A 26,710-nucleotide genomic window follows, 5' to 3' on the forward strand; every position below is an offset into this window, starting at 1 on the left:
ACTTTTGTAATAATATGAACAATAAAGGTTTATTTTTAAAAAAAATATCCACAAAGATATATCAATTGAAAAAAAAAAATACAGGCAGCTACCATGTATCTGATGGGAAATAAAAAGGTAAATAAAATAATGAGTTAAAAAAAAAAAGCAGATTGATAAGAAAAAAGACTATAAAAAACTAAGAACAAAATGCCATTTTGTTGAAGTATTTACCTGATAATTTCAGCGAACTTGTTTTCCACTTAAAAGACTGTGATGCAGGAGAGATTTCACTCTACTCTTTCTTCTTTCACAAGATGGGTCTTTGATGTTCCAGCAAGTGCCCATGGTGGAAATCGATGGGATGAAGCTGGCACAGACCAGAGCCATTCTCAACTACATTGCTGCCAAATACAACCTGTATGGAAAAGACATAAAGGAGAGAGCCCTGTAAGTATTTTTTCTGTGTTTTAATAAACAATTAATAACCATTTAGATTCTTTCTTGAATGATCAGGATTGTGTCGGGAGATCATGACCAACAGCAGCATGATCTTTGGAGGAATAGATTGCGGGCTGGTCCTGCAGAGAGCATGAGGAGGAGGGACTCCACTTGAAGTGGAATCAAGCAGTGGGATTAGAAAAGAAGACTCAGTTCACAGAGGTAGCATAGGGAGTGAGTGACAGAGGTAACACTGGGGAACTATCAAGCCAGGAGGATGGTGGAATCATGACTCCAGGTGCTCAGGCCTTTAAAGAAAAAACTGGAGAAAGAAAGGACACAAAGAGGCTCATTCTCAAGTTCCAGAAATTATAGAAACAGTTACCAGGAACCTAACTCAACAGCCCATTGTGTAGACTGGCCACTTGTCAAGGTTTACCAGAGGCAGGTTTTCAAGAGGTCACAGTTACTTGGAGCATTTAAAAAAAAAAAAAAAACCTGAAGCAGCAGATTTATTCAATACAGCTACATCTGGGGAGGGGTGGGGATGTGCTCCTTCTTTTTGAGATGGAACCACATGATTGAAACTAAAATATGTAAGGAACTGGTAGCACTTACTCGAAACGTTAAACCTAGAGTTATCCTATGTCACTACCTCCACCTCTTAGGTATGTACCCAAGGTAATAAAAAATACACTAAACCTTGTGCTATGGCTTCATAGGCCTCCTTGGGAGCCATCAGGTGAAATCTGAAACTGGTTCCCATCTGTGAAAGGCAGGGAGAGACTTATTGGTAGGTGGCAGGTTTAATAACAAGGACATTGTTCATGTCCACAAGATGTGAGGCTTCTTATTCCACCTCCAGAATCTTAAAATCTTATATAGAGGCCTGAGCTGGGTCACACATCAAGTCCAGATGGTCTCATCACTGCATTCCTATCTCAAGGCTGTGTCCCTGGGAAGGCATGTGGAGAGCACATTCCAAGCACAGGGGAGGGAGTGGGGAGCCTCTAATTGCCCAGGCCCAGCTTAGGGGTCAAGTGACATTCACATCTCCTTGATGACCTTCCCCAACGTGCACACAAATGTTCATAGCAGCGTTCTCATAATATTTGAATAGTGGAAAGAATAGAATTGTCCAACTTGTGAATGAATGAACAAAGAGTGGAATATTTACACAATGGAATGTAATTTAGCCATAGAGAGGGCAACATTCTGATGTTGGTGACAACATGAATGCACTTTAAAAATAGTATACAAAATGAAAGAAACCAGACACAAAAGGCCATATATAAAATGATTCCACTCATATGAAATGTCCAGACATTCAAATCCATATAAATAGAAAGTAGTTTTATGATCTCCTGGGGAAGGAGTTTTGGGGAAATAGGGAATGAAAGTTAAGAGTACAGAATTTCTTTTGGGCATGATAGGAAATGTTCTGGAATTAGAGAATGTGATGATGATTTCAGAATATACTGAAAACTATAGAATAGTATACTTTACATAAAGGGTAATGTTTATGGTATGTAACTACAGTATTTCAATAAAGCTGGTATATTTATAAGTATTGTAGAAAACTCAGTTTAGAACAAAAGAAAAAACTCCTTTCTAATATGCACTGGTTGGAATTATTAAAGGATTGCACCCTTTCAGGAGATGTTTCAGGTGGAGTCTTGAGCAGTGCAAACAGGGCCATCGTTTAGAATCAGCACATGGAACAGGCTGGAAACTGTGTTCTATGGGAACTGTATTCTATGGGGCTGTGTTCTATGGGGACTGCGTTCTATGGGAACTCACTGGAAGAATTGCTAATGTTGGGCATATAAAGGGGCCTGGGTGATGTTACAGGATGAGAGAGGGAGAGGGACATGACTTAGGTGTCTGTGTCAGGGACTCCCTGCAGATTCCTTAGGTGGCAGGCCTTTAGCCTTATAGGTCACATGGAGTTTGTGCCTAGAACCAACCAAAACAGACATGGCAAACCTTAGGTAGTATCTCACTGGGAACCTGTAGTGACTTCACCATTTCTCCCTGCCTGTGACTCTGGACACTCACTGATGCTCTCTGTCAGGATATTTGGTTATGGGCATAACAAAAATTTTAGACGTAGATATATATCTTGATACGAAATGTTAAAAATTAAATTAAAATCATAGGTGAATCACTGGTATATAAAATTGCACTCAGCCCTAGACCATTTTGCTCAGTGGATAGAACATCGGCCTGGGAAGTGAAGGGAACCAGGTTCACTTTAGGCCAAGGGCACATGCCCAGGTTGTGGGCTCGATCCCCAGTCGGGGGTGTGCAGGAGGCTGCCGATTGATGTCTCTCTCTCTCTCTCTCTCTCTCTCTCTCTCTCTCTCTCTCTCCCTTCCTCCCTGAGATCAATAAAGAAATATATTTTTAAAAATGCACACAATGGAGGTGAATTACTTTGCCACCTCCTGATACCCCATTCTCTTAGATTTTTAAACTATAACATGTAAGGGCAGGTGACAGTTGACAATTGGATCATTTTTGTCTTTCAGGATTGATATGTATTCAGAAGGTATTGCAGATTTGAATGAAATGATCCTGCGTTTACCAACATTCCCACCTGATGAACAAGATGCCAAGACGACCCAGATCAGAGAGAGAACAACAAATCGTTATTTCCCAGCCTTTGAAAAGGTAAGTGAGTTGTTCACTATTTGGGGCACTGAGATTAGAGAACAAAGAGGAATGGTGCCTGGGAAGTCCCAGGACATTGACCTTCACTTCCAATGGGCCCTCCTGACTACTGATGGAGCACCCTGGCTCTCTAGGGATGTTATCAAAATCAGCTGTGGGGAAGATAGGAACCTGTTATACCCAAGTTATAATCTGTCAGCAAAAGTTCAGCTTACTGGGCCCTGACATAGAATTCTCTATTTGATGGCATTTCATGGCCACAGTTAGAGCCACATGAGTGATTGGAGTAGATCCTGCAGAACACCATGCAGGGGCTTTTCATCCAAGAGGAGCACCAGGAAAACAACTCATTGGAAAATATGCTGGCAACACGATTAGGAAACATGATCCCAACTGCCCACCAGGAGGATATGGTAGTGTGTCTGGGATGGATGAGATATATCTAAACAGAGAGAAAGGTGTTGGGATGGAGAGGAAGAAACAAATACAGAGATGTTAAGGAATAAATAATCTACAAATTTTGTGGACATGACTCTCAAACTTTTGATGAAAGTCATGCAAAACTAAGGAAATAAAGTCCCATCAATATACATAGTACCTATATTAGTTAATACTTCTCTTTGAAGGTAAAAGATGAATATTTCAGATTAAAACACCCTGAAAGCATGCTAAATAAAAATCATGAACAACAACCAGATTGTGAGGGATACAGGAAGCTTACATAGAAGTAAAAAGATTAATACGGAGGAACTTATTTATATTAAGTATTAAGTCATTCATTCACTCAAATGTTAATTTGTTGCTTGTGTGTGAGGTTCTATTCAAAGAGCAAAGGATTATTTGGTATTAATCAGGGCATACTAGTCCACTCTCCTGGTCCTTGTGGTGCTAAGAGTTTAGGCACATTTCACATGATGAGAACCAGGCTTTGCAATTTAGGTGTATCTATACTTTGAAAATAAAGAGTTCCATGATAACATGAAAATAAAGAGCCCTATGATCAAGTGAATGCAAAATGCATATAAAAATATAGCATATGTGAGCCCTAACTGGTTTGTTTGGCTCAGTGGATAGAGCATCAGCCTGTGGAATGAAGGGTCCCAGGTTCAATTCTGGTCAAGGGTACATGCCAATATTGTGGGCTTGATCCACAATAGGAGACATGCAGCAGGCAGCCAATCAATGATTCTCTCTCATCATTGATATTTCTCTCTCTCTTTTCCTCTCCCTTCCTTTCTGAAATCAATAAAGATATATATGTATTTTTTAAAAAACAGCATTTGATATTTTATTATAGTCATTACTTATCTAGTCATATCTATCTAGTCTGAGAGCTTATCTTTAGTCAGTGGTCCATGTGTGTTTTTTTCTCTATGATGTCCACATTGCTGTAATAATTTTTTAAATTTCTTTATTGATTAAGGTATTACATATGTGTCCTTAACCACCACCCCCCCATTACTCCCCACCCAACCCCCACTCATGCCCTCACCCCCTTGTTGTCTGTGTCCATTGGTTAGGCTTATATGCATGCATACAAGTCCTTTGGTTGATCTCTCCCCCTTACTCCCACCCTCCCCTACCTTCCCTCTGAGGTTTGACCATCTGATGGATGCTGATCTGTTTTTGTTCATCAGTTTATATTGTTCATTGTACTCCATAAATGAGTGAAATCATGTGATATTTATCTTTCTTTGCTGGCTTATTTCACTTAGCGTAATGCTCTCCAGGTCCATCCATGCTGTTGCAAATGGTAAGAGGTCTTTCTTTTTATACAGCAGCATAGTATTCCATTGTGCAGATGTACCACAGTTGTTCAATCCACTCATCTGCTGATGGGTACTTAGGCTATTTTCAAATCTAAGCTATGGTGAATTGTGCTGCTATGAACTTAGGGGTGCATATATCTTTTCTGATTGGTGTTTCTAGTTTTTGAGACATATTCCTAGAAGTGGGATCACTGGGAGTTTCATTTTTAGTTTTTTGAGGAAACTCCATACTATTGTCCACAGTGGCTGCACCAGTCTGCTTTCCCACCAGCAGTGCACGAGGGTTCCTTTTTCTCCGCATCCTAGTCAGCACTTGTCATGTGTTGATTTGTTGATGATAGCCATTCTAACAAGTGTGAGATGGTACCACATTGTTGTTTTGATTTGCATTTCTTGGATAATTAGTGACTACAAGCATCTTTTCATATGTCTTTTAGCCTTCCTTCTGTCTTCTTTCAAAAAGTATCTCTTTAGGTTTGTTGCCCATTTTTTGATTGGGTTGTTTATCTTCCTTTTGTTAAGTTGTATGAGTTCCCCATAAATGTTGGATATTAAAGCCTTATCAGTGCTAACATTGGCAAATGTGTTCTCCCAGGCAGTGAGCTTTCTTGTTGTTTTGTTGATGGTTATTTGCTGTGCAAAAGCTTTTTATTTTGTAGTCCCATTTGTTTATTTTCTCTTTAGTTTCCATTGCAATAATTTTAATAATATCTCTCCAATATTTAACTATAAAAACTGAAAAAGAAATGTTGAAAGAGGTATACCAGCAAACTCATATATACTGACCACCTTGATTTAAAATTAACATTTTATAATTATGTTTGTTTAATCATATATCACCCCATCCCTCTCTACTGTAATCAAACATTATTTTTTGATGCATTCAAAAGTAAATTACAGACAAGTGCAATCACCCCTAAGCAGTTCACATGTGAATTATAGCAAATTCTCCCAATGTTATTGAGAGGCACAGGTGGCTTAGGAGTAGGAGACAATGTTGTAAGAGAAATGGTGAGTTCACATTGTTCCAGGATTATTTCAGGTCCTACATAGGTAGACCAGGAGATGAGACGAGCAGACAAGAGGAGAAATATAGATCCTGAAATAATGTTCTCAGGATAGAGAAAGAATGTCATGAAGATGGAGTCTTTGCCCAAAGGAGAGAGAGAGAACAGCCTGGAGAGGCAAGACCTGAAATCTCAGAGCTGCTGAGGCTCCAGGGCATGTAGCACACAGAAACACAGTGCAGCCAGTGCTAGCCTGGGACCAGACCAAGATGCACAGAGATATGGGATGGGGAAAGGAGATGGTTGCCTGAGCGTCAGCTGAGGGGTGAGGAAAGAACAGCAAAGACTTACCTCTCTCTGTCTCACTGAGTCAGGGAGATGAATGTGGTCTGATGCTTTGCACCTGTCCAGGGAGACAGCACAGGTGGGAAGCCAGGCTGGAGAGACCTGGGCAGGAGCAGGGGCACCCAGCCTGAGTAAAACTGTGTTCATAACCTGCTCCCTCCAATGCACCAGGTGTTGAAGAGCCATGGACAGCACTACCTGGTTGGCAACAGGCTGAGCAAGGCTGACATTCACCTGGTTGAAGTTATTTACTATGTTGAAGAGATTGACCCCAGTCTTCTGACCAACTTCCCACTGCTGAAGGTGACCCCTTTCACAGCCCTGGGGAGGGAACACACATCCCCCATCTTGGGATCCAATATCTGGGCTTTTGGAATGGCAATGTTATGGCATCATTGTTCAGGTTCCCTGCCACCAGGTCTTCAAAATTTTCTTTTAGGCCTTGGTCTGAGGTAGGAAAAAAATCTTGTTTTGCCAAGTAAATTGGAGGAGGATGCTGCTCCACAGAGAATAGTTTGTCTTTCACAATGAGAGAGACCTAGGGTTTAGCGTTTCTGTCCTCAGCCCTCTTCCATGCAGTTTCTGTCCTCATTTTCTCTGGGATTCCCTTCCTCCCAAGGGTGTCATCATCTCTCTTACCTGAGTCTGTGTGAGCAGGTCTTCTTCCTCTGATTTCCTTCCTTCAGCTCCTGCTCCTTCTCTCAGATGTGTGTGTTATTTTCCCCACAGCCTCTTCTCTCTTTCTGTCTGTCTGTCTTTCTCTCACAGGGAAGATTGCTTTTGATTGTCCACATGGTTAACCTTCTATATTTTCTATTTTCATTTTCAGCCCAGTTCTCCCACATATTCACTTCTTCAGTTTGGAGCCTTTCTCTGTGTTGTTCTGACAGACTCATTAGTCTTCGTTTTCTGCATAAGAGTGAGAATCCACAGGGTTTGCTTGAGGGCAAGAAAACTGTGAACAAACCCTGTCTCTGGGGAAAGTGCTACTGAGCTGTGTTTCCTTCCTCTTATCTTTTTGTCTTGCTGGGTGTCCCTTTCCCAGCTCTCTGCTGGTGCTGATGGAAGGGACTCCTTTGGTCCTGTTAGGAGGGGTCTCAGATTGCCTGGCTGTGTAATGACGGTTGGGTGTTGTGTCTCCATCTGAGGCTGTGCTTTGTGCATTGCAGGCTCTGAAAACCAGGATCAGCAACCTTCCACCTGTGAAGAAGTTTCTGCAGCCCGGCAGCCAGAGGAAGCCTCCCATAGACGCAAAAACATTAGAAGAAGCCAGGAAGATTTTTAAGATTTAAATAAAGCAGGCATGGATTCCCTAGCACATGCAAGAGCAGTCTTTAGAAGTTGTCCAACAGTGAAATGTTCCATTTAGATGTAGACATTGGATCTTGTGAGAATAACAAGTTTTTCCCAAATAATCAAATAATAAAATTCTATGAGCTGATTTAGTTATTGTGTATTCTGATTCATTAAGATCCAATATGATGTATATTTTCAGTCTCTTTTGATTGCATCTCTAGATGATAGAGGGCTTTGTCATCTCTGTGCAAGAGTCTGAACTTCACTATGATGGCAAAAATCGCTAATTCAGCAGTTTTAAAGCAGCAGAAGGTGACAGAGTTAAATGTACTTCTTAGACAGACCCATTTGAGAGCTTTATGTTGAGTGAAATAAGTGAGGCAGAAATAGACAAATTCCATAGAATTCATATGTGGAATCTAAAAACAAAACAAAAAACAACTTACAGCTACAAAGAGCAGATTGCTGGTTGCTAGAGGTGAAGGCGAGCAACATGGGAGAAGGGGATCAAAGGTACAAACTTCTAGTTACAAAATAAATATGTCCTGGTGACTATAGTTAACAATTCTGCATATTATATTTGCAAACTGTTAAGAAGAGAGTAGATTTAAAAAGTTCTCATCACAAGAAAACACATTTGCAACTATGTGTGGTCATGGATGTTGTCTTGACTTATTGTGGTCATCATTTTACAATATCCTATATAATAAAAGTCAAGCCACCATAAGTGTAATGACTGAAACAACCAGAGATCAGAACAGCCACAGCCCCTAGCCAGGTTGGCCCCACCCCCAACCAAGCATTTAGAGGCCATCGGGCAGGCAGACAGAGTGGTTAGGAGTGATCAGGTAGACAGACCAGTGGTTAGGGGTGATCAGATAAGCAGGCAAGTGGTTAGGGGCAATCAGGTAGGTAGGCCAGAGCAGTTAGGGGCAATCAGATAGGCAGATGGCCCCTTGCAGGAGTTGCCCCGCCCCCCAGCAAAGAAAGAGGGAGGCCCAGGCCACTGGCAGTGACTCTGTGGCAGGCTGGCATGCTATCACACGCAGGGGGAGGCCCAGGCCAGCCAAGCCATCACACTCCAACCTGAGGAGAGAGTCCACTGGTGGCAGGGGAGGAGGGTGCAGTGCTGCACAGAAGGCAAGCAGTGGCAGTGGTGGGGTTGGGGCCAGCTGCCAGCAGCCAGAGGAAGGAAAGCCCTGAGAGGCCCTGATCTCAGGCAAGGCCTAGGGACCTTACCTGAGGGGTCCCAACTTATGAGACCGTGCAGACCAGGCTGTGGGACCTCCCTCCTCCCTCCCCCCCTTCTCCCAGAGTACACAAATTTTGTGCACTGGGCCTCTAGTATACATATATTAAATCATTATGTTGTACTCCAGAAACTAAAATAATGCTGAAGGTCAATTATATCTCAAAAAGAGGAGAAAAGCAAAACTACTTTGGCTGCCACATGGAAGTTGGAATATAGCACCACGTGGACCAAGTCTGGACAGAGAGTCTGGAGTGCAGGGTTCTATGGAAATCGCATAAGAGATTATGGCAGCCTGCACTGAAAGATGGGTCAGTGTGGAGAGAAGCAGCTGTGTTGAGCGAGAGTGAAGGGGAAATGGAGATTCACAGGGAGAAAGCGGGTCAGGGATATGGCAAGCTTCCAGCCTGGGCAATGGTGAGGACCAGCAGGGCCAATCTCAGAATGGAAACACGATTTCTGTTTGAGGTTTGGTTACTTTGAGTTGCCTGAGGGGCAGCCAGATGGATGTGTCCAGAAGGCAGAGGTACACTGGTCATGTGCCAGAGAAAGGTCTGGGAAGAGCTCCCCCTGAATCAGTTTAGTTGCTGATTTCACGGGACCCTACTGGTCCCCTGTGAGGGAGCTGCCTGCTCTTGGTCTGCTTCTGGGTGAAGGGGGCATGATGTCCCAGGGAAGAAGGATGCGAGCTGCCTCCAAGTTGACAGGAACTTATCCCATGTTATGAGCAAGATGGACCTGTATTACAGGATCTTTCCTTCTCCCTCCGGGAGACCTCAGGGCTTCCTCTCTCCTCTGTTGACCAAGGGAAAACATGCTCCAAGCTGGGTACACAGCCCTGCCCCTGCCTCTCCTCCCTCCTGACTGGTTACCTTATTTCAATTCAGGGTTTTGCTCCTGACAGCCACAGCTCATCTCCAGCATCTTATTCCTCAGTCCCCTCAAACTCAGCTTCTCAGAAACCAGACTCAGCAAGTCTGCTCCACAGGCTACTCTGTTTCCTCCCTGGAGCCAGAGAAGCACTGCCAGCCCCTCTGGGGTGTCCACACAGCGGCTTTGCCTCTCCTTGCCCACCCCCTGGATGAGACAGAACCATGGCTACGCAACTTCCAACTGCCATGCACAGCTCTCTCTTCCACTGCCTGAGATGAGGCCTCATGATTTCTCACCTCCATCACCCCAATAACCTCCCCATCTGCAGCTCCACTCCTCTGATCTGCTCTCTACTTGCAACCAGAGGGGTTTGTAACCATGCAGAAACTTCATTTCTTTCCCTTTGATTCAAACTGGCCTTATACAGCACCCTGGCTCACCCACCTCTTTCTCCCCTGCATGTCCATTCCCCTAATCAGTAAGTCCTCCAAACAATGAGGTTCTGGTTGGAATCAAACCATCTTAGGAACAAAGCCTCTCCTGACCACAGAGACAGTGTCAGCCAAACTAGAGATGACATCTAGGCCTCAGTTGGGTTTCAGTTCCAGACCCAGAAAAGCAGAACCAGCCCACCAACCACACCCTAGTGAAAGCAGACAGAGCAATACCATGGCTGACATCAGGACCAGATTCATTGATAACTACCCTAGCATCGACCAATCATTAGAACCATAACTATGACCACAACCCTAACTCGCTTATTCATCATGATTAATGATTTCTTCCCCTTCATAATGTTTCATTAGAAGCCATCAGGAGCCAGGTCTTTGAGCATTTGCTCACCTGTGGCTCTGGGCTTGGCGCCATTTCCTCAATTAATAAACCTGCTGCATTTGATTGGGCTTTGATGCACACAGACAAATGAATGCCTTTAGTTCACTAACAGTTTTTCTAAGATGAAAATCTGATGATCACCATGCCTGCACAGGTGCCTCCTCACATCCCTCCTCACCTCAAGCTCCAGCCCAGATACCGCCGTGGGCATGGAGGGCCTCTTGCCTTCCTCCTGGGCATATTCATTAGGTCTGCTTAACCAGTCTGGATTGGGGTGAAGAGGAAACACAGGATAACCCGAAACAACTTTGGGGCAGAAAATATATGGAATTACCCATAAAGGGAGGAAACTTGTTTTAAAGGAGCCAACCTGAAGAATCTCCCAAAGGCCAAAGCTGGAAAAATTTTAACAACAAAATGTATTAAATCTTAACCCTTATGATAAAATATCCAGAAGTCAATGCTGCTATAAGTCAATAATTGAAGAAATAAATAGGGAGAAGATATAGCTCTTTCTTACAAGAGAATTTCAATTACTCAGTGTAGAAGGAATGAGGAAAATCACCATTAAACAAACACTACAGTAACATTTGCTGTAGGCAAGATCCATAATGAATGTTAGAGTTGGCGGGTGAAAGCTAATTTAGAAACAGAATATTTGCATAGTCACAAACTACTTCCCCATAAAATATTTATTCCAAATAGGAACATTATAGCTGACAAGACTGGCAGACACTACTTGCATCAAATAATCAAGATTAGCTTCATCATTAATAAGACATATTTTGTCTTGGGTAAGATGTTATGCCTGGAAGTGATGGCCTAAGATAGGAACAGCATAACTTCTGTGGTATTCTTGCAAGAAAAATATATAACTTCAATCAAGCCATGAGGAAATGTCAGGCAGAGCCATATTGAGGGACATTAGACCAGTGCTCTCCTAAAGTCCAATGTCAGCAGATAGAGAAAGACTGAGGAATTGTCATGGATTGGAGGAGACTATGGCAACTAATCGGTGTGAAATCCAGGACTGGAAAACAGACTCTGGTCAAAAAACTGCTGAAACCCATGTAAGATCTAGAGTTTGGTTAATAGTATTATATCTATATAAAATTCCTGGTTTGATCATTTTACTATGGTTATGTAAGATATTCATATTAGACAAAACTGGGGGAAGGATATTTGGGAACTCTGCACCACTTTTACAATTTTTCTGTAATAAATAATTTCACCAAAGTTAAAAAACTATATGTTAAATTCAATTCAATGGGATTTGCTTCAAAACATTGTTGAAAATTATTGTGGTAATGTGATGGGTCCATTAAGGCCCATTATACTTGTCATTCTGCATTTATATCTGTTAGAAATTTTTCATTAGAAAAAGATACAGTATACATATTTATATGTATTTATTTTTGCTAATGAAGTCTCTTCCATGTGGTGCCAGGCACTATAGTCAGTCATGGGCACTGGGCAGGTCTCAGTTAATGGAGGGGGGGGGGGGTGATGAAGAAAGACACACAGATATTAAACAGATAAGGTCATAATAACTTGACAGAGCAAGCACAGGATGCCTGACAGTACAACAGGAGAGTGTTCCAATCAAAAGAAACAGCACATGCAAGGGTCCTGAGGCTAGAGAGAAATGCTGAATTGTAGTCACTAAGGAAGGGGTCTAACATGGCCCAGGTTAAGGCAGTTGAGTTCTTCCTCCCCACCACTAGAGAATTCAGACAGATTCTTTGGGTCTAGAGAATTTGGGTTGCAACCATATTCAGACAGATTCTTTGGGTCTAGAGAATTTGGGTTGCAACCATATTCTGTTTTAGGAATTTAGATTTTAGATTGATATGTCCCTATGTTCTCTATCTTATCCTCTTTTCTGACACTACCTTCCTATGATACATTTTCCCATAAGATGTTTCCATCTTTAGAGCAAATTTCATCAAATCCTACATAAGCAGCAATGTTAATAGAAGCCTGCTTCCATGGACCTTTTGGGCAACCAAATAAACCTGAAATCTCTTCTTTGTGCATTTATGGATAATCTTGAAATGAAACATTGCTAAACTGTCATTCCCTTTCATGTCTAATATTGAACTCTGTGGAGGCTGGGAGCTGTGGGAGTGACTGTTCCTTATTGAACTCCACCCCCTTAGGAGGGTGAGGGTTGTCAAGATGTTTAAGCATCCAACACAGAATTTTACAGTGACCTCGAAGAGCTGAGCAGAGAGAGAGCGTGAACTTAATAGGTTAGTACTGACCTTACACATCTTTATAAATTTTCTAGTGTTCCTGTCATTGGAAATTTTTAATAATGTGTTATTTTATGTGGGTACTCTATGTTCTTATTGTGTCTTCCTTATGTGTTCAGGCTCAAGGCCAGTTCTTTAAAGGAAAATAACTAATAATCTTGAAAATGAAGGCAGAGAACTTGATAATATGGGAAAAGTATGAGTGTTATTATTATAGGTAATGAGAAAATACAACATTTCAGTTACAAGAGAGCATGTGAGCTTACACTAAAGACACTTTCACCATTATAAATGATGCATTAGTGTGTGCATATAGTAGTCAACACACATGGTACTGAATGTAAATTTGACAAGGTCACACACTGAGCAATGAGAAGAAAATGTATGACAATGATTATGTGCCTCTTGAACCGACACCTCCTTTTGGGAAACCAATTGTCAGCAATGCCTTCCAATCAGAATCTGAACTACACCTCCATAGGTGAATTCTTATAGTAGCTTGTTTTTATGAGTTACTTTGTGATTAAACACATATCTGCCTCCTCTTTCTCTGCCTTCTCCTTCCTTTCCTCCTCAACCCTCCATCTTGCTCTCATTCTCCTTCACCTCCTCTTCCTTGTTTAATACTTTTGGACCAAAGATTAGGAAGGGTTTTTTTTTAGAAAGAAAAGACTCAAACTGACTAGTGAACCTAAATGTATAGGGATTTTAAAATAGGAAGTCAAATGCCTCTGGTTTATTTCTTAAGCAAACTTAAGAAAATAATGGCCTTCTCTTAAGCTGTGAAATTTCCAGTATGACAGAAGATTTGCAAATTCCTTCTATTTGGCAAGTTGAATATTCCTCTGTGCTACCTTGCCAAAGCTTTTTGTCATAACCATTGTGTTTCTACCATGTGGAAAGTTCTACTGCTTTGATAGTTTCATTTAAATGGCACAATGTTGGGTTTTATAATCAGGATTGGCTTCATTTTATGATCCCAGCTTATGATTTAATCACTCTATACTGCTATATTGTAAAATGGCAAGCCTTGCTAGGGAAATTTTAAAAGAACAAAAGCATAGCTTTTGAGAAATCTACCCATGCCATGTCATTTGGGGAGTGTACTGAACTTTGAGCAAATGGCCTGTTGAGCAATGAATTATGCTCAATACAAAGTGTACTACAACTACTTCTCCGGAAGCTCACTAATTTAGTGGCGGCCAAAGACACTAATTTCTGAGGGCTATGAAAATTCAGCAACATAGAATAATAGGAAGAAACTAGTCTGAATGCCAGAAGAATTGGGATCTAATTTAGACTTTATCACTAACTGGCTAGCTGGCAAGCCATACCCTCTCTTTGGTATAGCATATTCCTCATACCGTTGAAGAACTAGCCTACTTCTCAGACCCTCTCTGGATCTATAATTTGGGAAGTCTTGAGGGGAGAGCATCATACATCAAGGGAACACTAGTTTTCAGAAGGCACATGAAGTCACCCAGTAGGGTGCAACCTAATGAAAGTCAGTAGTGCCCTGGAAGAAGCACTACTCAACATAAGAGCAAAAACAGGGTTCTCATTCAGGAAAGCCTCAGAATCCCAGTTGTCAATAAGGCGATTTTTCTGACCAGACTTAAGTCCCTTAAGGGGAAGGAACAAATTTGTTTCTTGTTCCCAAAGAGCCATTATTGCTTGATACATGAAGCTGCTCCATGAGTGTTAGTTGAGGAAGTTTGAATGAAACGTCCTAAGAAGAGAAAATATATTACATGTCATCCAGAAACAAGGTTCTAAGAAGCAAGCAAGCAAGCAAATAAATAAATAAATAAATAAATAAATATCATTTGGAACACTTAAACTCTTTTTGTAACCAAACCCAGATTTGGCTGCCTTTGCAATGAGAGCAAAACTCATGACACAGGTGTGGTGAAAAAGAAAAGAGGTTTATTTGAGTGCTGGCATCTTGGGAAGATGGGGGACTTTTCCCAGATCTGAAAAAACCACCTTGAGATCTCAGTGCTGACGGAGGTTTTATAAGAGGGACAGGGATTGTACAACAAACAGATCAGGGGGAGGAGAATGAAAAGTGCTGCTTCTCCTAAGAAGGGGGAGCATGGGAAAGGGAGGGGGCTTCCTCCCCTACTGGCAGAGTTCTCTCTCTTCAAACCAGAATTTGCAGTTTTACTGAGGACACCTGTGGCCCCTAGTTCTCTAAACTGTAAAAAAGGCTAAATAGGGAATGACAATACAGGGCTTTATTTACACACTTCAAGAAAACATAGTGCTGGCTGCACCTTGAGAAAAGGCAGAATAAAACACAGCATTTATTGCTTAATTGCAATGTTAATTTATGGTTACCTTTTGACATATAAAAATTAAGTTTCATGTACTTTTTAAAAATATAACTATTATGCGAACACATATATGATTTGCTAAAAAAATTAACCACAAAATCTTGCAAAAATGCTTATAAACATTTTCTGACTGGATGTCCAGTGACTAAGAATGGGACAGAAATTGTCCCCCTGCTAAGTCTGGGCAATTGAATCCTTGCCCTACCAGTTCCACATTGTAACAACGGAATGGCACACGTAGCTTCTATAAAGTGGCATCCATCAGATTACGTGGTGGCCTTTTGAATATGCATACCCTTGATGGCCTGGGCAATGAACAGGAAGATTTGAACCTCTTGACTTGCATGACTTTGTGGGATTTTCTGGGTCAAGTGAACAGTGAACCATTTTCAGATGTCACCCCTGGCAGCTTTCAGGAAGAGCAAACCTTTCCTTTTTTATGACTCTTGTGCCTTTGTACTTACATCACTGATAAAATAAATAAATAAATAAATAAATAAATAAATAAATAAATAAATTTAAAAAAAAAAAACCTGCCCCAGACCTTGGCTGGAATTTCCTAGCCCTTATGTGAGGAGCTGTCTTTGGCTCCTCCCATCCATGTGCTACAGCTTGGAACAGAGCAATGGTGCTCAGCCAGAGCTGATTTTGCCCCTGATTTTTGGCCATTTGCTTAACCTCTATAACCATCAGAACCTCCAACTATAAACATAAAATAAAGTAAGATCTAACTCAAGTCATTTTTACCAAGATTAAATAAGGATAAAAATCAGAAAATATCTGTTATGTGGTAGACACTAAATATGTTAGTTCCTTTCCATGTACTATAAAGGTAATCACTAATATCCCTTTTTCTAAATGGAAAATAAAATTCATCCAGTGGTGGAAAAAATATAGAATTCCAGTAGAAAATAGAAATGAACCCTTTCCTCTGTGGAGAGAACTTAGAAGGTTTTGGTGACTATCAGGCCAGGACTAAGGCCTACTACATGCATTTGCACAAGGGCAGCATGGCAACCAAAGAGCAGAGGATTAACTCTGCCCCCTTTTCCCCCCTCCCCCTCCTCTGTGATTAAGTCCTCTGGCTTCAAGGCCCCTCACCAGCTGGCTTGCTTCTACTGTGTGGGATACAGACTGCTCTGTTTATATCTTCAGAGTGAGGACAAACGGCAACCTGAGACTTACTTGGTGCAATTTGACACCATTGGCCACTATTGGGTGAGGATATGGGCAAAGGAAGACCTCATGGGACTCCACCAGTTCCACCATTAACAAAGCAGATACTTCACCCTTCTGTCCAAATGTATACCATAAAATACAGTTTGTTTCTATGGTTTCATTCATTGATGAATGCATTCACTCGCTCATGTTTACAGAAACCGGTAGGCTGCTTCATGGCTGGGAAGCCCAAGCTTCACTATTTCAATGCACGAAGCCGAATGGAGCCCATCAGGTGGCTCCTGGCTGCAGCTGGAGTCAAGGTGGGTTCTGAGTTCTGTCATCTTAAGTTGGATCTAAAATTGACTGTATTAGAGTATTTTCTCACATAAGTGAGAAAACTTTCATACTAGATGGCCTGTGAATGGTTTTGCCTTAAATAAAAATATTATGCATATTAGGAAAGAATTGGACTATTTGACCAATAAAAATTTTTTAAATCCAGCCATTGTAAGAGTACAGGGAAAATTAAAATAAAATTTTTAATGAAACAACAGAAACAGCCACTAAACATAATTTATGGATCTTATTTTGATTTTAATGAACAGTAAAATATTTATGACACATATACAACTACTGATTGAATATTAGAGGATATTAAAAATCATTGTTAAGTTTTAGTTGTGATTTTATGTGTGATATTGTGGTTATTTTGATAATAAATGTAATTTTTTAGAAATATAAATTAAAGAGTTAAGTAATAAATGGGGTTGTTTCAAATTTTCACAAGATGGGAGCGTGGGTGGGCATATAGTTGACACAAAATTGGCTTGTGTGATAATGTTTGTAGCTGGGTGATGGATACAAAGAGGATATTTGTATTACTTTTATTTTGTACATGCTAGAAATTTTTAAAACAAAAGGATAAAAACGATAACATTAAAATGTAATGAAATTAAAATTAAGATAAAACCACAAAAGTAGTTTGTGTGGTTTCTGTGGCAGTCTGTTGAGCTCTGCCCTCTAGAGGTGTCAATGAGAAAAACACATCTGTCTCAGTCCACATCAGAGTGACTCAGCAACCCTGAGGGTTTTTAGGAGAGGGAGTCATGGATGAACTCAGGAAACTGTCCCACAAATCAGAGCAGTAAAGGAGGGTGTCAGGTGAGGGACACAGGAGCTTTAATGTGCTCCCTTCTGTCTCATAACAACATGTTTACCTGAGCCTGAGCCAGGATTATCCTTTCTTCATTGGTTCATGAAGGCATGGGGACTGGAGCCTGGCTCTTTCTTAATTTCATGAGTCAGGAAGTACACAAAAAATACAAATAGTGCCATGCAGCCTTTTTTCTTTCTTTCTTCTTTTCCTCCATAAACCCACCCTGGCTTCAGCTTTGGGGTTTAGGATCGTGTTCAGAGCCTGTGAGCAGGATGAGTTCAGCATAGGAGGGGCTTTCTCTTCTCCATCCCAGCTTTACTGAAGAGGGCGTGGGGTAAGGCTCTTGGCCAGGATTCCTGGGTTCTCTGCTTCCAAAAGTTGATCTTCATAATTATTTTCATCTCCATTAGCCTCACAAGGAACATCATGCCAGCCAATGCTATCCTCCCTAGATGACCATCCTCCATCCTTTATGTTTGTCTTGAACTGGAAGCTTTATAAATTGCAGCACACATAACTCACTATCTATCTGGTCTTTCCCCATAAAATTATGTAGATTCACAATAGACTGTTCCACTGAGCAAGCTAGAGACCACAACTTTTATCATAAAATATCCCTTTTAAACTATAAAATAAAATGAAGTGATGTAATTGTCACTTTGGTGACAGCATCTTAGATGGTTATGGGCCCATGGATAACCCATGCGGGGGGGGCACACACTTTCCTGGCCTATCTCCTATGGAGAGAAAGGCTTTCCTGAGATATTAAAACTCCATAACTAGAAGAACTTCCCAGACCCTTCCCTCTGATAACACGTCCCTTCCAAATCATGACCTAACCAATGACATGTAAAAGCAGGTGGAGGTGAATGGAAACTCCAAGTGTGAGCATGCTCTGTCCTGTATTTAAAATATCTTTATTGTTGAAAAGATTATAGATGTTCTATCCTTCTTCCCCCCTCCTCCCGCCCCAATAACTCCCTCCACCCTGCTCACACCCACTCCCCAGGCATTCCCCACATTATTGTTTGACCATGGGCTAAGCATATGTAAATTCTTTGGTCAACTCTTCCAGCCTCCCACTTTCCGACACTTCCTCTGAAATACATCAGTCTATTGCATGTTTCAATGTCTCTGGATCTGTTTTGTTTGTCAGTTTATTTTGTTCATTAGATTCTACACAATCATGTGCTACTTGTCTTTCTCTCACTGGCTTATTTTGCTTCATGCTCTGTTCTTGATGGCTCTAATCTGAATTTCCAAATGGCATGATTGTGTTCCTCTGTGTACCATGCCAAACTCAGAAATCTTACCTGCTCCCTATGATGTACCAGGCAGAGGTCATTTAAGGTTAAAAGTTCTGTAATGCTATGGAAAGAAAAACAAGAATTCCTTTACTCTTTCTGGTTCCAGTATGAAGAGCAATTTTTGGAAAGGCCAGAAGACTTGGAAAAATTAAGAAATGGTAAGACTATGTATCTAAATTGCTCTGATGAGGGAATCTAGAAAGTCAATAGTGAGATTTGAACACCAGGCAATGCCTGTGTGTGTATATGGTGGGAACTGGAGGGTAGGTAAAAGAGGACGAAAAGTAGTTAAGTGTAAGGGTCAGGCTCCTCCAGCAGGTCTCATCCACAAAAATAAATCAATCTCAAAAATTACAGACAGCTACCATGTATCTGATGGGAAATAAAAAGATAGATAAAATCGTGAGTTAAAAAATAAAAAGCAGATTGATAAGAAAAAAATACTATGAAAAACTAAGAACAAAATGCCATTTTGTTGAAGTATAATCTGATAATGTCAACAAACTTGTTTTCCACGTAAAAGACTGTGATGCAGGAGACAGTTCACTCTACTCTTTCTTTCTTCTTTCACAAGATGGGTCTTTGATGTCCCAGCAAGTGCCCATGGTGGAAATCGATGGGATGAAGCTGGCACAGACCAGAGCCATTCTCAACTACATTGCTGCCAAATACAACCTCTATGGGAGAGACATAAAGGAGAGAGCCCTGTAGGTATTTTTTCTGTGTTTTAATAAACAATTAATAACCATTTAAATTCTTCTTTGAATGATCAGGATTGTGTCGGGGGATCATAACCATCAACAGCATGAGTCTTAGAGGAATAGACTGAAGTCCAGTCCAGCAGAGAGCATGAGGAGGAAGGATTCCACTTGAAGTGGAATCAAGCAGTGGGATTAGAAAAGAAGAGTCAGTCCACAGAAGTAGCACAGGGAGTGACAGAGGTAACACTGGGGAACTATGAAGCCAGGAGGATGGTGGAATCATGACTCCAGGTGCTCAGGCCTTTAAAGAAAAAACTGGAGAAAGAAAGGACACAAAAGGGCTAATTCTCAAGTTCCAGAAATTATAGAAACAGTTACCAGGAACCTAACTCAACAGCCCATTGTGTAGACTGGCCACTTGTCAAGTTTTACCAGAGGCAGGTTTTCAAGAGGTCACAGTTACTTGGAGCATTTTTTTTAAGAAACTGAAGCAGCCAGATTTATTCAATACAGCTACATGAGGGGAGGGGTTCCTTTTGAGATGGAACCACACGATTGAAACTAAAATATGTAAGGAACTCGTAGCACTTACTCGAAATGTTAAACGTAAGAGTTATCCTATGTCAGCACCTCCACCTCTTAGGTATGTATCCAAGGTAATAAAAAATACATCCACACTAAACCTTGTACTATGGCTTCATAGGCCTCCTTGGGAGCCCTCAGGTGAAATCTGAAGCTGGCTCCCACCTGTGAAAGGCAGGGAGAGACTGAAGAAAAAGGCACTCCAGTCCTTATTGGTAGGTGGCAAGTTTAATAAACAAGGACATTGTTCATGTCTATAAGATGCGAGGTTTCTGATTCCACCTTCAGAATTTTAAAAGCTTATATAGAGGCCTGAGCTGGGTCACACATCAAGTCCAGATGGTCTCATCACTGCATTCCTATCTCAAGGCTGTGTCCCTGGGAAGGCATGTGGAGAGCACATTCCAAGCACAGGGGAGGGAGTGGGGAGCCTCTAATTGCCCAGGCCCAGCTTAGGGGTCAAGTGACATTCACATCTCCTTGATGACCTTCCCCAATGTGCACACAAATGCTCATAGCAGCGTTCTCATAATATTTGAATAGTGGAAAGAATAGAAATGTCCATCAACTCATGAATGAATGAACAAAGAGTGGAATATTTACACAATGGAATGTAACTTAGCCATAGAGAGGACAACATTCTGATGTTGGTGACAACATGAATGCACTTTAAAAATAATATACAAAATGAAAGAAACCAGACACAAAAGGCCATATATAAAATGATTCCACTCATATGAAATGTCCAGACATTCAAATCCATATAAACAGAAAGTAGTTGTGTGATCTCCTGGGGAAGGAGTTTTGGGGAAATAAGGAGTGAAGGTTAAGAATACAGAATTTCTTTTGGCCTGATAGGAAATGTTCTGGAATTAGAGAGTATGATGATGATTTCAGAATGTACTAAAATCTACAGAATAGTAGACTTTAAAGGGTGATATTAATGCTAGCTTTATTGAAATAATGTAAATACTAGAATATTTATAAATATTGTAGAAAACCCAGCTTGGAAAAAAATTTAAAAAAAGCTCCTCTCTAATATGCATTGTTTAAAAATATATAAAGGATCAGCAGTGCAAACAGGGCCAACATTTAGAATCAGCAAATGGAGAGGGTTGGGAACTGTGTTCTATGGGGCTGTGTTCTATGGGACTGTGTTCCATAAGGACTGTGTTCTATGGGAACTCACTGGAAGAATTGCTAATATTGGGCATATAAAGGGGCCTAGGTAGTATAACAGGATGAGAGAGGGAGAGGGACATGACTGAGAAGTCTGTGCCAGGGACTCTCTGCAGAGTCCTCAAGTGGCAAGCCTTCAGCCTTATGGATCACATAGAGTTTATGCCCAGAACAAATCACAGCAGAGATGGCAACCCTAGGTAGCATCTCACTGGGAACCTGCAGTGACTCCAGCATTTCTCCATGCCTGTGACTCTGGACACCTCACTAATGTTCTCTGTCAGGATATTTGGTCATGAATATGACAAAAATTTTAGACGTAGATTTCCACCTTAATATTAAATGTTAAAATTAAGAGGAAATCATAGCTGAATGAGAGAGATATAAAAATTCACCCAATGGAGGTGAATTACTTTGCGACCTTCAGATAACCCATTCTTTTACATTTTTAAACTATAACTTGTAAGGCAGGTGACAATTGACAATTGGGTCATTTTTGTCTTTTAGGATTGATACGTATTCAGAAGGTATTGCAGATTTGAATGAAATGACCATGCGTTTCCACCTATTCCCACCTGATGAACAAGATGCCAAGATGACCCAGATCAGAGAGAGAACAACAAATTGTTATTTCCCAGCCTTTGATAGAGTAAGTGGGCTGTTCAGTGTCTGGGGCACTGAGATTAGAGGGCAAAAAGGAATGGTGCCTGGAAAGTCCCAGGACACTGACCTTCATTTCCAATGGGGCTTCCCGACTACTGATGGAGCACCCTGGCTCTCTAGGGATGTTATCAAAATCAGCTGTGGGGAAGATAGGAACCTGTTATATCCAAGTTATAATCTGTCAGCAAAAGTTCAGCTTACTAGGCCCTGACATAGAATTCTCTATTTGATGGCATTTCATGGCCACAGTTAGAGCCACACGAGCGATTGGAGTAGATCCTGCAGAACACCATGCAGAGGCTTTTCATCCAAGAGGAACACCAGGAAAGCAATTCATTGGAAAATATGCTGGCAACATGCGTAGGAAACATGACCCCCAACTGCCCACCAGGAGGATATGGTAGTGTGTCTGGGATGGATGAGATTTATCTAAACAGAGAGAAAGGATGGAGAGGAAGAAACAAATACAGAGATGTTAAGGAATAAATAATCTACAAATTTTGTGGACATGGCTCTCAAACCTTTGATGAAAGTCATGCAAAACTAAGGAAATGAAGTTCCATCAATATACATAATACCTATATTAGTTAATGCTTCTCTTTGAAGGTAAAAGGGGAGCATTTCAGATTAAAACACCTTGACATTATGCTAAATAAAAATAATGAAAAATAACAACCAGATTGTAAGGGATACAGGAGGCTTACATAGAAATAAAAAGATTAATACTGAGGAACTTATTTATATTAAGTATTAAATCATTCATTCACTCAAATGTTAATTTGTTGCTTGTGTGTGAGGTTCTATTCAAAGAGCAAAGGATTTGGTATTAATCAGGGCATACTAGTACACTCCTGGTCCTTGTGGTGCTAAGAGTTTAGGTACATTTCACATGATGAGAACCTAAACAGACTTTGCAATTTAGATGTTTCTATAATTGGAATATAAAGAGTTCCATGATCACATGTACAAAAAGTCCCATGATCCCATGAAAATAAAGAGCCCTATGGTCACGTGAATGCAAAATGCATATAAAAATGTAGCATTTGATATTTTATTATAGTCATTAATTATTTATCCATTCATATCTATCTATCTAGTCTAAAAGTCTATTTGCCAAAATTTTATCTTTAGTCAATGGTCCATGTGTATGTGTGTGTGTGTGTGTGTGTGTGTGTTTAATATAGTTTATTGATTTTTTACAGAGAGGAAGGGAGAGGGATAGAGAGCTAGAAACATCGATGAGAGAGAAACATCGACCAGCTGCCTCTTGCACACCTCTTAATGGGGATGTGCCCGCAACCAAGGTACATGCCCTTGACTGGAATCAAACCTGGAACCTTTCGGTCCGCAGACTGACACTCTATCCACTGAGCCAAACCGGTTTTGGCCATGTGTGTTTTTTTCTCAATGATTTCCACATTGCTGTAATAATTTTAATAAGCATCACATAGTTCTCCAATATTTGATTATAAAAAATTGAAGCAAAAAAGTTGAAAGAGACATAAATAAACTCATATATACTGACCACCTAGATTAAAAATTAACATTTTATAATTATGTTTGCTTAATCATATCTCTCCCCATCCTTCCTTGCTGTAACCAAATATTATTTTTGATGCATTTAAAAGTAAGTTACAGACAAGTGCAATCACCCCTAGGCAGTTCACATGTGAATTATAGCAAATTCTCCCAATGTTATTGAGAGGCACAGGTGGCTTAGGAGTAAGAGACAATGTTGTAAGAGAAATGGTGAGTTCACATTGTTCCAGGATTATTTCATGTCCTACCTAGGTAGACCAGGAGATGAGACGAGCAGACAAGAGGAAAAATATAGATCCTAAAGTAGTGTTCTCGGGATTGAGGAATTATGTCATGAAGATGGAGTTTTTACCCGAAGGAGAGAGAGAGAACAGCCTGAAGAGGCAAGTCCTGAAATCTCAAAGCTGCTGAGGCTCCAGGGCATGTAGCACACAGAAACACAGTGCAGCCAGAGCTAGCCCGGGACCAGACCAAGATGCACAGAGATATGGGGATGGGGAAAGGAGATGGTTGCCTGGGCGTCAGCTGAGGGGTGAGGAAAGAACAGCAAAGACTTACCTCTCTCTGTCTCACTGAGTCAGGGAGATGAATGTGGTCTGATACTCTGCACCTGTCCAGGGAGTAAGCACAGGTGGGAAGCCAGGCTGGAGAGGTGCAGGGGTGCAGCCTGAGTAAAACTGTGTTCATAACCTGCTCCCTCCAATGCACCAGGTGTTGAAGAGCCATGGACAGCACTACCTGGTTGGCAACAGGCTGAGCAAGGCTGACGTTCACCTGGTTGAAGTTATTTACTATGTTGAAGAGATTGACCCCAGTCTTCTGACCAACTTCCCGCTGCTGAAGGTGCAAGGTTTCCTCCCCTTTCACAGCCCTGGGGAGGGAACCCACATCCCCCATCTTGGAATCCAATATCTGGGCTCTTGGACTGGTGATGTTATGATCACATCATTGTCTATGCTCGGCTGCCCCCAAGTCTTAAAATTTTTCTCTGAGGCCCTCGTCTGAGGCAGGAAAAGAATCTTGTTTTGCCCCACTGAGAATAGTTTGTCTTTCACAATGAGAAGTATCTAGGGCTCTGTCCTCAGCCCTGCTCCATGGAGTTGCTGTCTTCATTTTTCTCTGGGATTCCCTTCGTCCCACATGAGTCCTTGTCTCTCTTACCTGAGTCTGTGTGAACAGATCTTCTTCCTCTGATTTCCTTTCCTCAGTTCCTGCTCCTTCTCTCAGACACTGTTTCTCTCCCCACAGCTCCTTCTCTCCTTCTGTCTGTCTGTCTCTCTCTCACAGGGAAGATTGCTTTTGACTGTCCGCATGGTTGACCTTCTATATTTTCTATCTTCAGTTCCAGCCCAGTTGTCCCACATATTCAGTTTGGAGCCTTTCCCTGTGTTGCTCCGAAAGACTCATTAGTCTTCCTTGTCTGCACAAGAGTGAGAATCCACAGGGTTTCCATGTGGGAAAGAAGACTGTGAACTGAATGTTGTCTAGAAAAATTGAGTTGTGTTTCCTTCCTCTTATCTTCTTGTCTTGCTGGGTGTCTCTTTCCCAGTCCCCACCTGGTGCTGATACAGAATACACCGGTGGTCCTGTTAGGAGGGTCTCAGATTCCCTGGCTGTGTAATGACGGGTGGGTGTTGTGTCTCCATCTGAGGCTGTGCTTTGTGCATTGCAGGCTCTGAAAACCAGGATCAGTAACCTCCCTCCTGTGAAGAAGTTTCTGGAGCTGGCAGTCAGAGGAAGCCTCCCACAGACCCAAAAGTGTCAAAAGCAACCAGGGAGCTTTTCAAGGTTTAAATAAAGCAGACAAGGATTCCCTAGCACATGTAGGAGCAGTCTTCTGAAGTTGTCCAACAGTGAAATGCTCTATCTAGAAGTAGACATTAGATTTTGTGAGAATAATAAGCTTTTGCAAGCAATCAAATAATAAACTTCTGTGAACTGATTTAGTTACAATTTATTCTTGTTCATTAAAATCCAATATGAAATCATATTTTCAGTCTCCTTCAATTGAGTCTTTCTTGGAATTCAAAATTAAATTTAAAAAAATGGGATCATGAATTATTAGTTCTCTTGCATCTATTCTAGGAATTGTCACGTGTCTGTCACAAAGCTCTTCAAAGAGTTGAGTGTAGAATTCATATCTGACATTTACAGTTATTCACAAGAAAATAGCTATCCCTCTTGGTAATGGCATAAGAAATTTTCTTTAAGAGCTGTTTTCCTCCTGGTAATGAAAATGTTTTTGTTATGAGTTTTGCTCTCATGCAATACAACAGTGATATGCCTTCCTCTGACTTGTTAGTGTCCTAGGGATTGGGGAAATGAACAAGATCACAGACCCAAGCTCTGCTTTCTGTTGACTCTGTTGTCCTTAAAGTTCATGACCACCTGGCACATCATCGCTCTGCTGCTTAATGCTCGGTGGGGCTCCTGGCTGTGCTTCCTGTCAGATGCCTCAATGTTGCTCAGACCTTGACTTCCAAGGTACAGATTACATGTAGAAATTATATGTTAATGAATGCATATAAAATCTTTTTTCTATTTTTTCTGGCCTGTCACTAGGCAGAGTGGCTGGATTAGGAGTGATTTCTAACTTCAGCCACACTCGGGGCTCATCATGAACACGCTCCCAGAAAATCTGGGCTTTGGCATATTGAGTTCTTCTCCCCACAATGAGCTTCCCCGTAGTGTGGGGAGGGAGCTGACAGACACACAGAGCTCCTTGTCTGTAGCTTCACTTCCATCTAGGCTGCTGTCTCCTTACAACCAGAATACTTTTCCTAAAATGCACATTTGAGTACCGCCACCTTCTTTAAGTCCTTCGGTGAATCTCAGGCCTGTGGGGATGCTTCCTCACATCTGTCTTCACCCCTTCCTTTCCACATGGCCATGCTTAGCTCTTCACCTCAATTGCTTCTGAGGGCGATTTGGGCTCTCCTCTGTGCCTTCCCTCAGAGCCCACTAACAAAGCTGAATGCCATTGTGCCTTCTCCACTCTCCTGAGAGGTTCTGGTGTGCAGGCATGGCCAGGCGGCATCCCTATTGCTCCATCACAAATGGTCATAACACCTTACACAACTCCACCCACAGCTTGATGACCTAAGGGTTTGAGTCTGGGCTTTGGAAATGCCTCAGGATTCCACACACACTCTCATCTGCCTGACATCTGTATTCATTCACTCACGTCTTCATAGATGTATTCATATCATTCAAGTGCAACATAGGGATCTTGCATGGATTCTGATGCAAATAAGTCCACTGTAAAGAAACCCTTGTGACACAATGGATGAAATTGGAATGCTGAATATTTAATTAAATTAAGGGATTATAACTTCTAGTGTAATAAGAGAATTTTATGCTTAGAA

General features: G+C 41.3%; 1 protein-coding gene and 1 pseudogene across 1 annotated transcript; both read left to right on the plus strand.

Annotated features, from left to right (window-relative positions):
• Positions 1 to 293: 293 nt before the first annotated feature.
• Positions 294 to 25,403, plus strand: LOC118705405 (glutathione S-transferase A2-like). Its single transcript, XM_036414165.2, has 5 exons — positions 294 to 429; positions 2,952 to 3,093; positions 6,386 to 6,517; positions 7,384 to 7,527; positions 25,162 to 25,403. Exons 1-4 carry the CDS (start codon positions 308 to 310, stop codon positions 7,504 to 7,506), a joined length of 519 nt encoding a protein of 172 aa, XP_036270058.1. The 5' UTR covers positions 294 to 307; the 3' UTR covers positions 7,507 to 7,527; positions 25,162 to 25,403.
• Positions 16,437 to 25,403, plus strand: LOC118705401 (annotated as a pseudogene).
• Positions 25,404 to 26,710: the final 1,307 nt, after the last annotated feature.

The sequence above is a fragment of the Pipistrellus kuhlii genome, unplaced genomic scaffold (assembly GCF_014108245.1).
Source record: "Pipistrellus kuhlii isolate mPipKuh1 unplaced genomic scaffold, mPipKuh1.p scaffold_m20_p_5, whole genome shotgun sequence".
Classification (NCBI taxonomy): domain Eukaryota; kingdom Metazoa; phylum Chordata; class Mammalia; order Chiroptera; family Vespertilionidae; genus Pipistrellus; species Pipistrellus kuhlii.

Coding starts and splice junctions, on each gene's coding strand:
- LOC118705405 (XM_036414165.2), top strand. CDS start 308: ATGTTCCAGCAAGTGCCCATGGTGGAAATCGATGGGATGAAGCTGGCA. Junction 430..2,951: donor GACATAAAGGAGAGAGCCCT/GTAAGTATTTTT, acceptor TTTGTCTTTCAG/GATTGATATGTATTCAGAAG. Junction 6,518..7,383: donor CCAACTTCCCACTGCTGAAG/GTGACCCCTTTC, acceptor TGTGCATTGCAG/GCTCTGAAAACCAGGATCAG.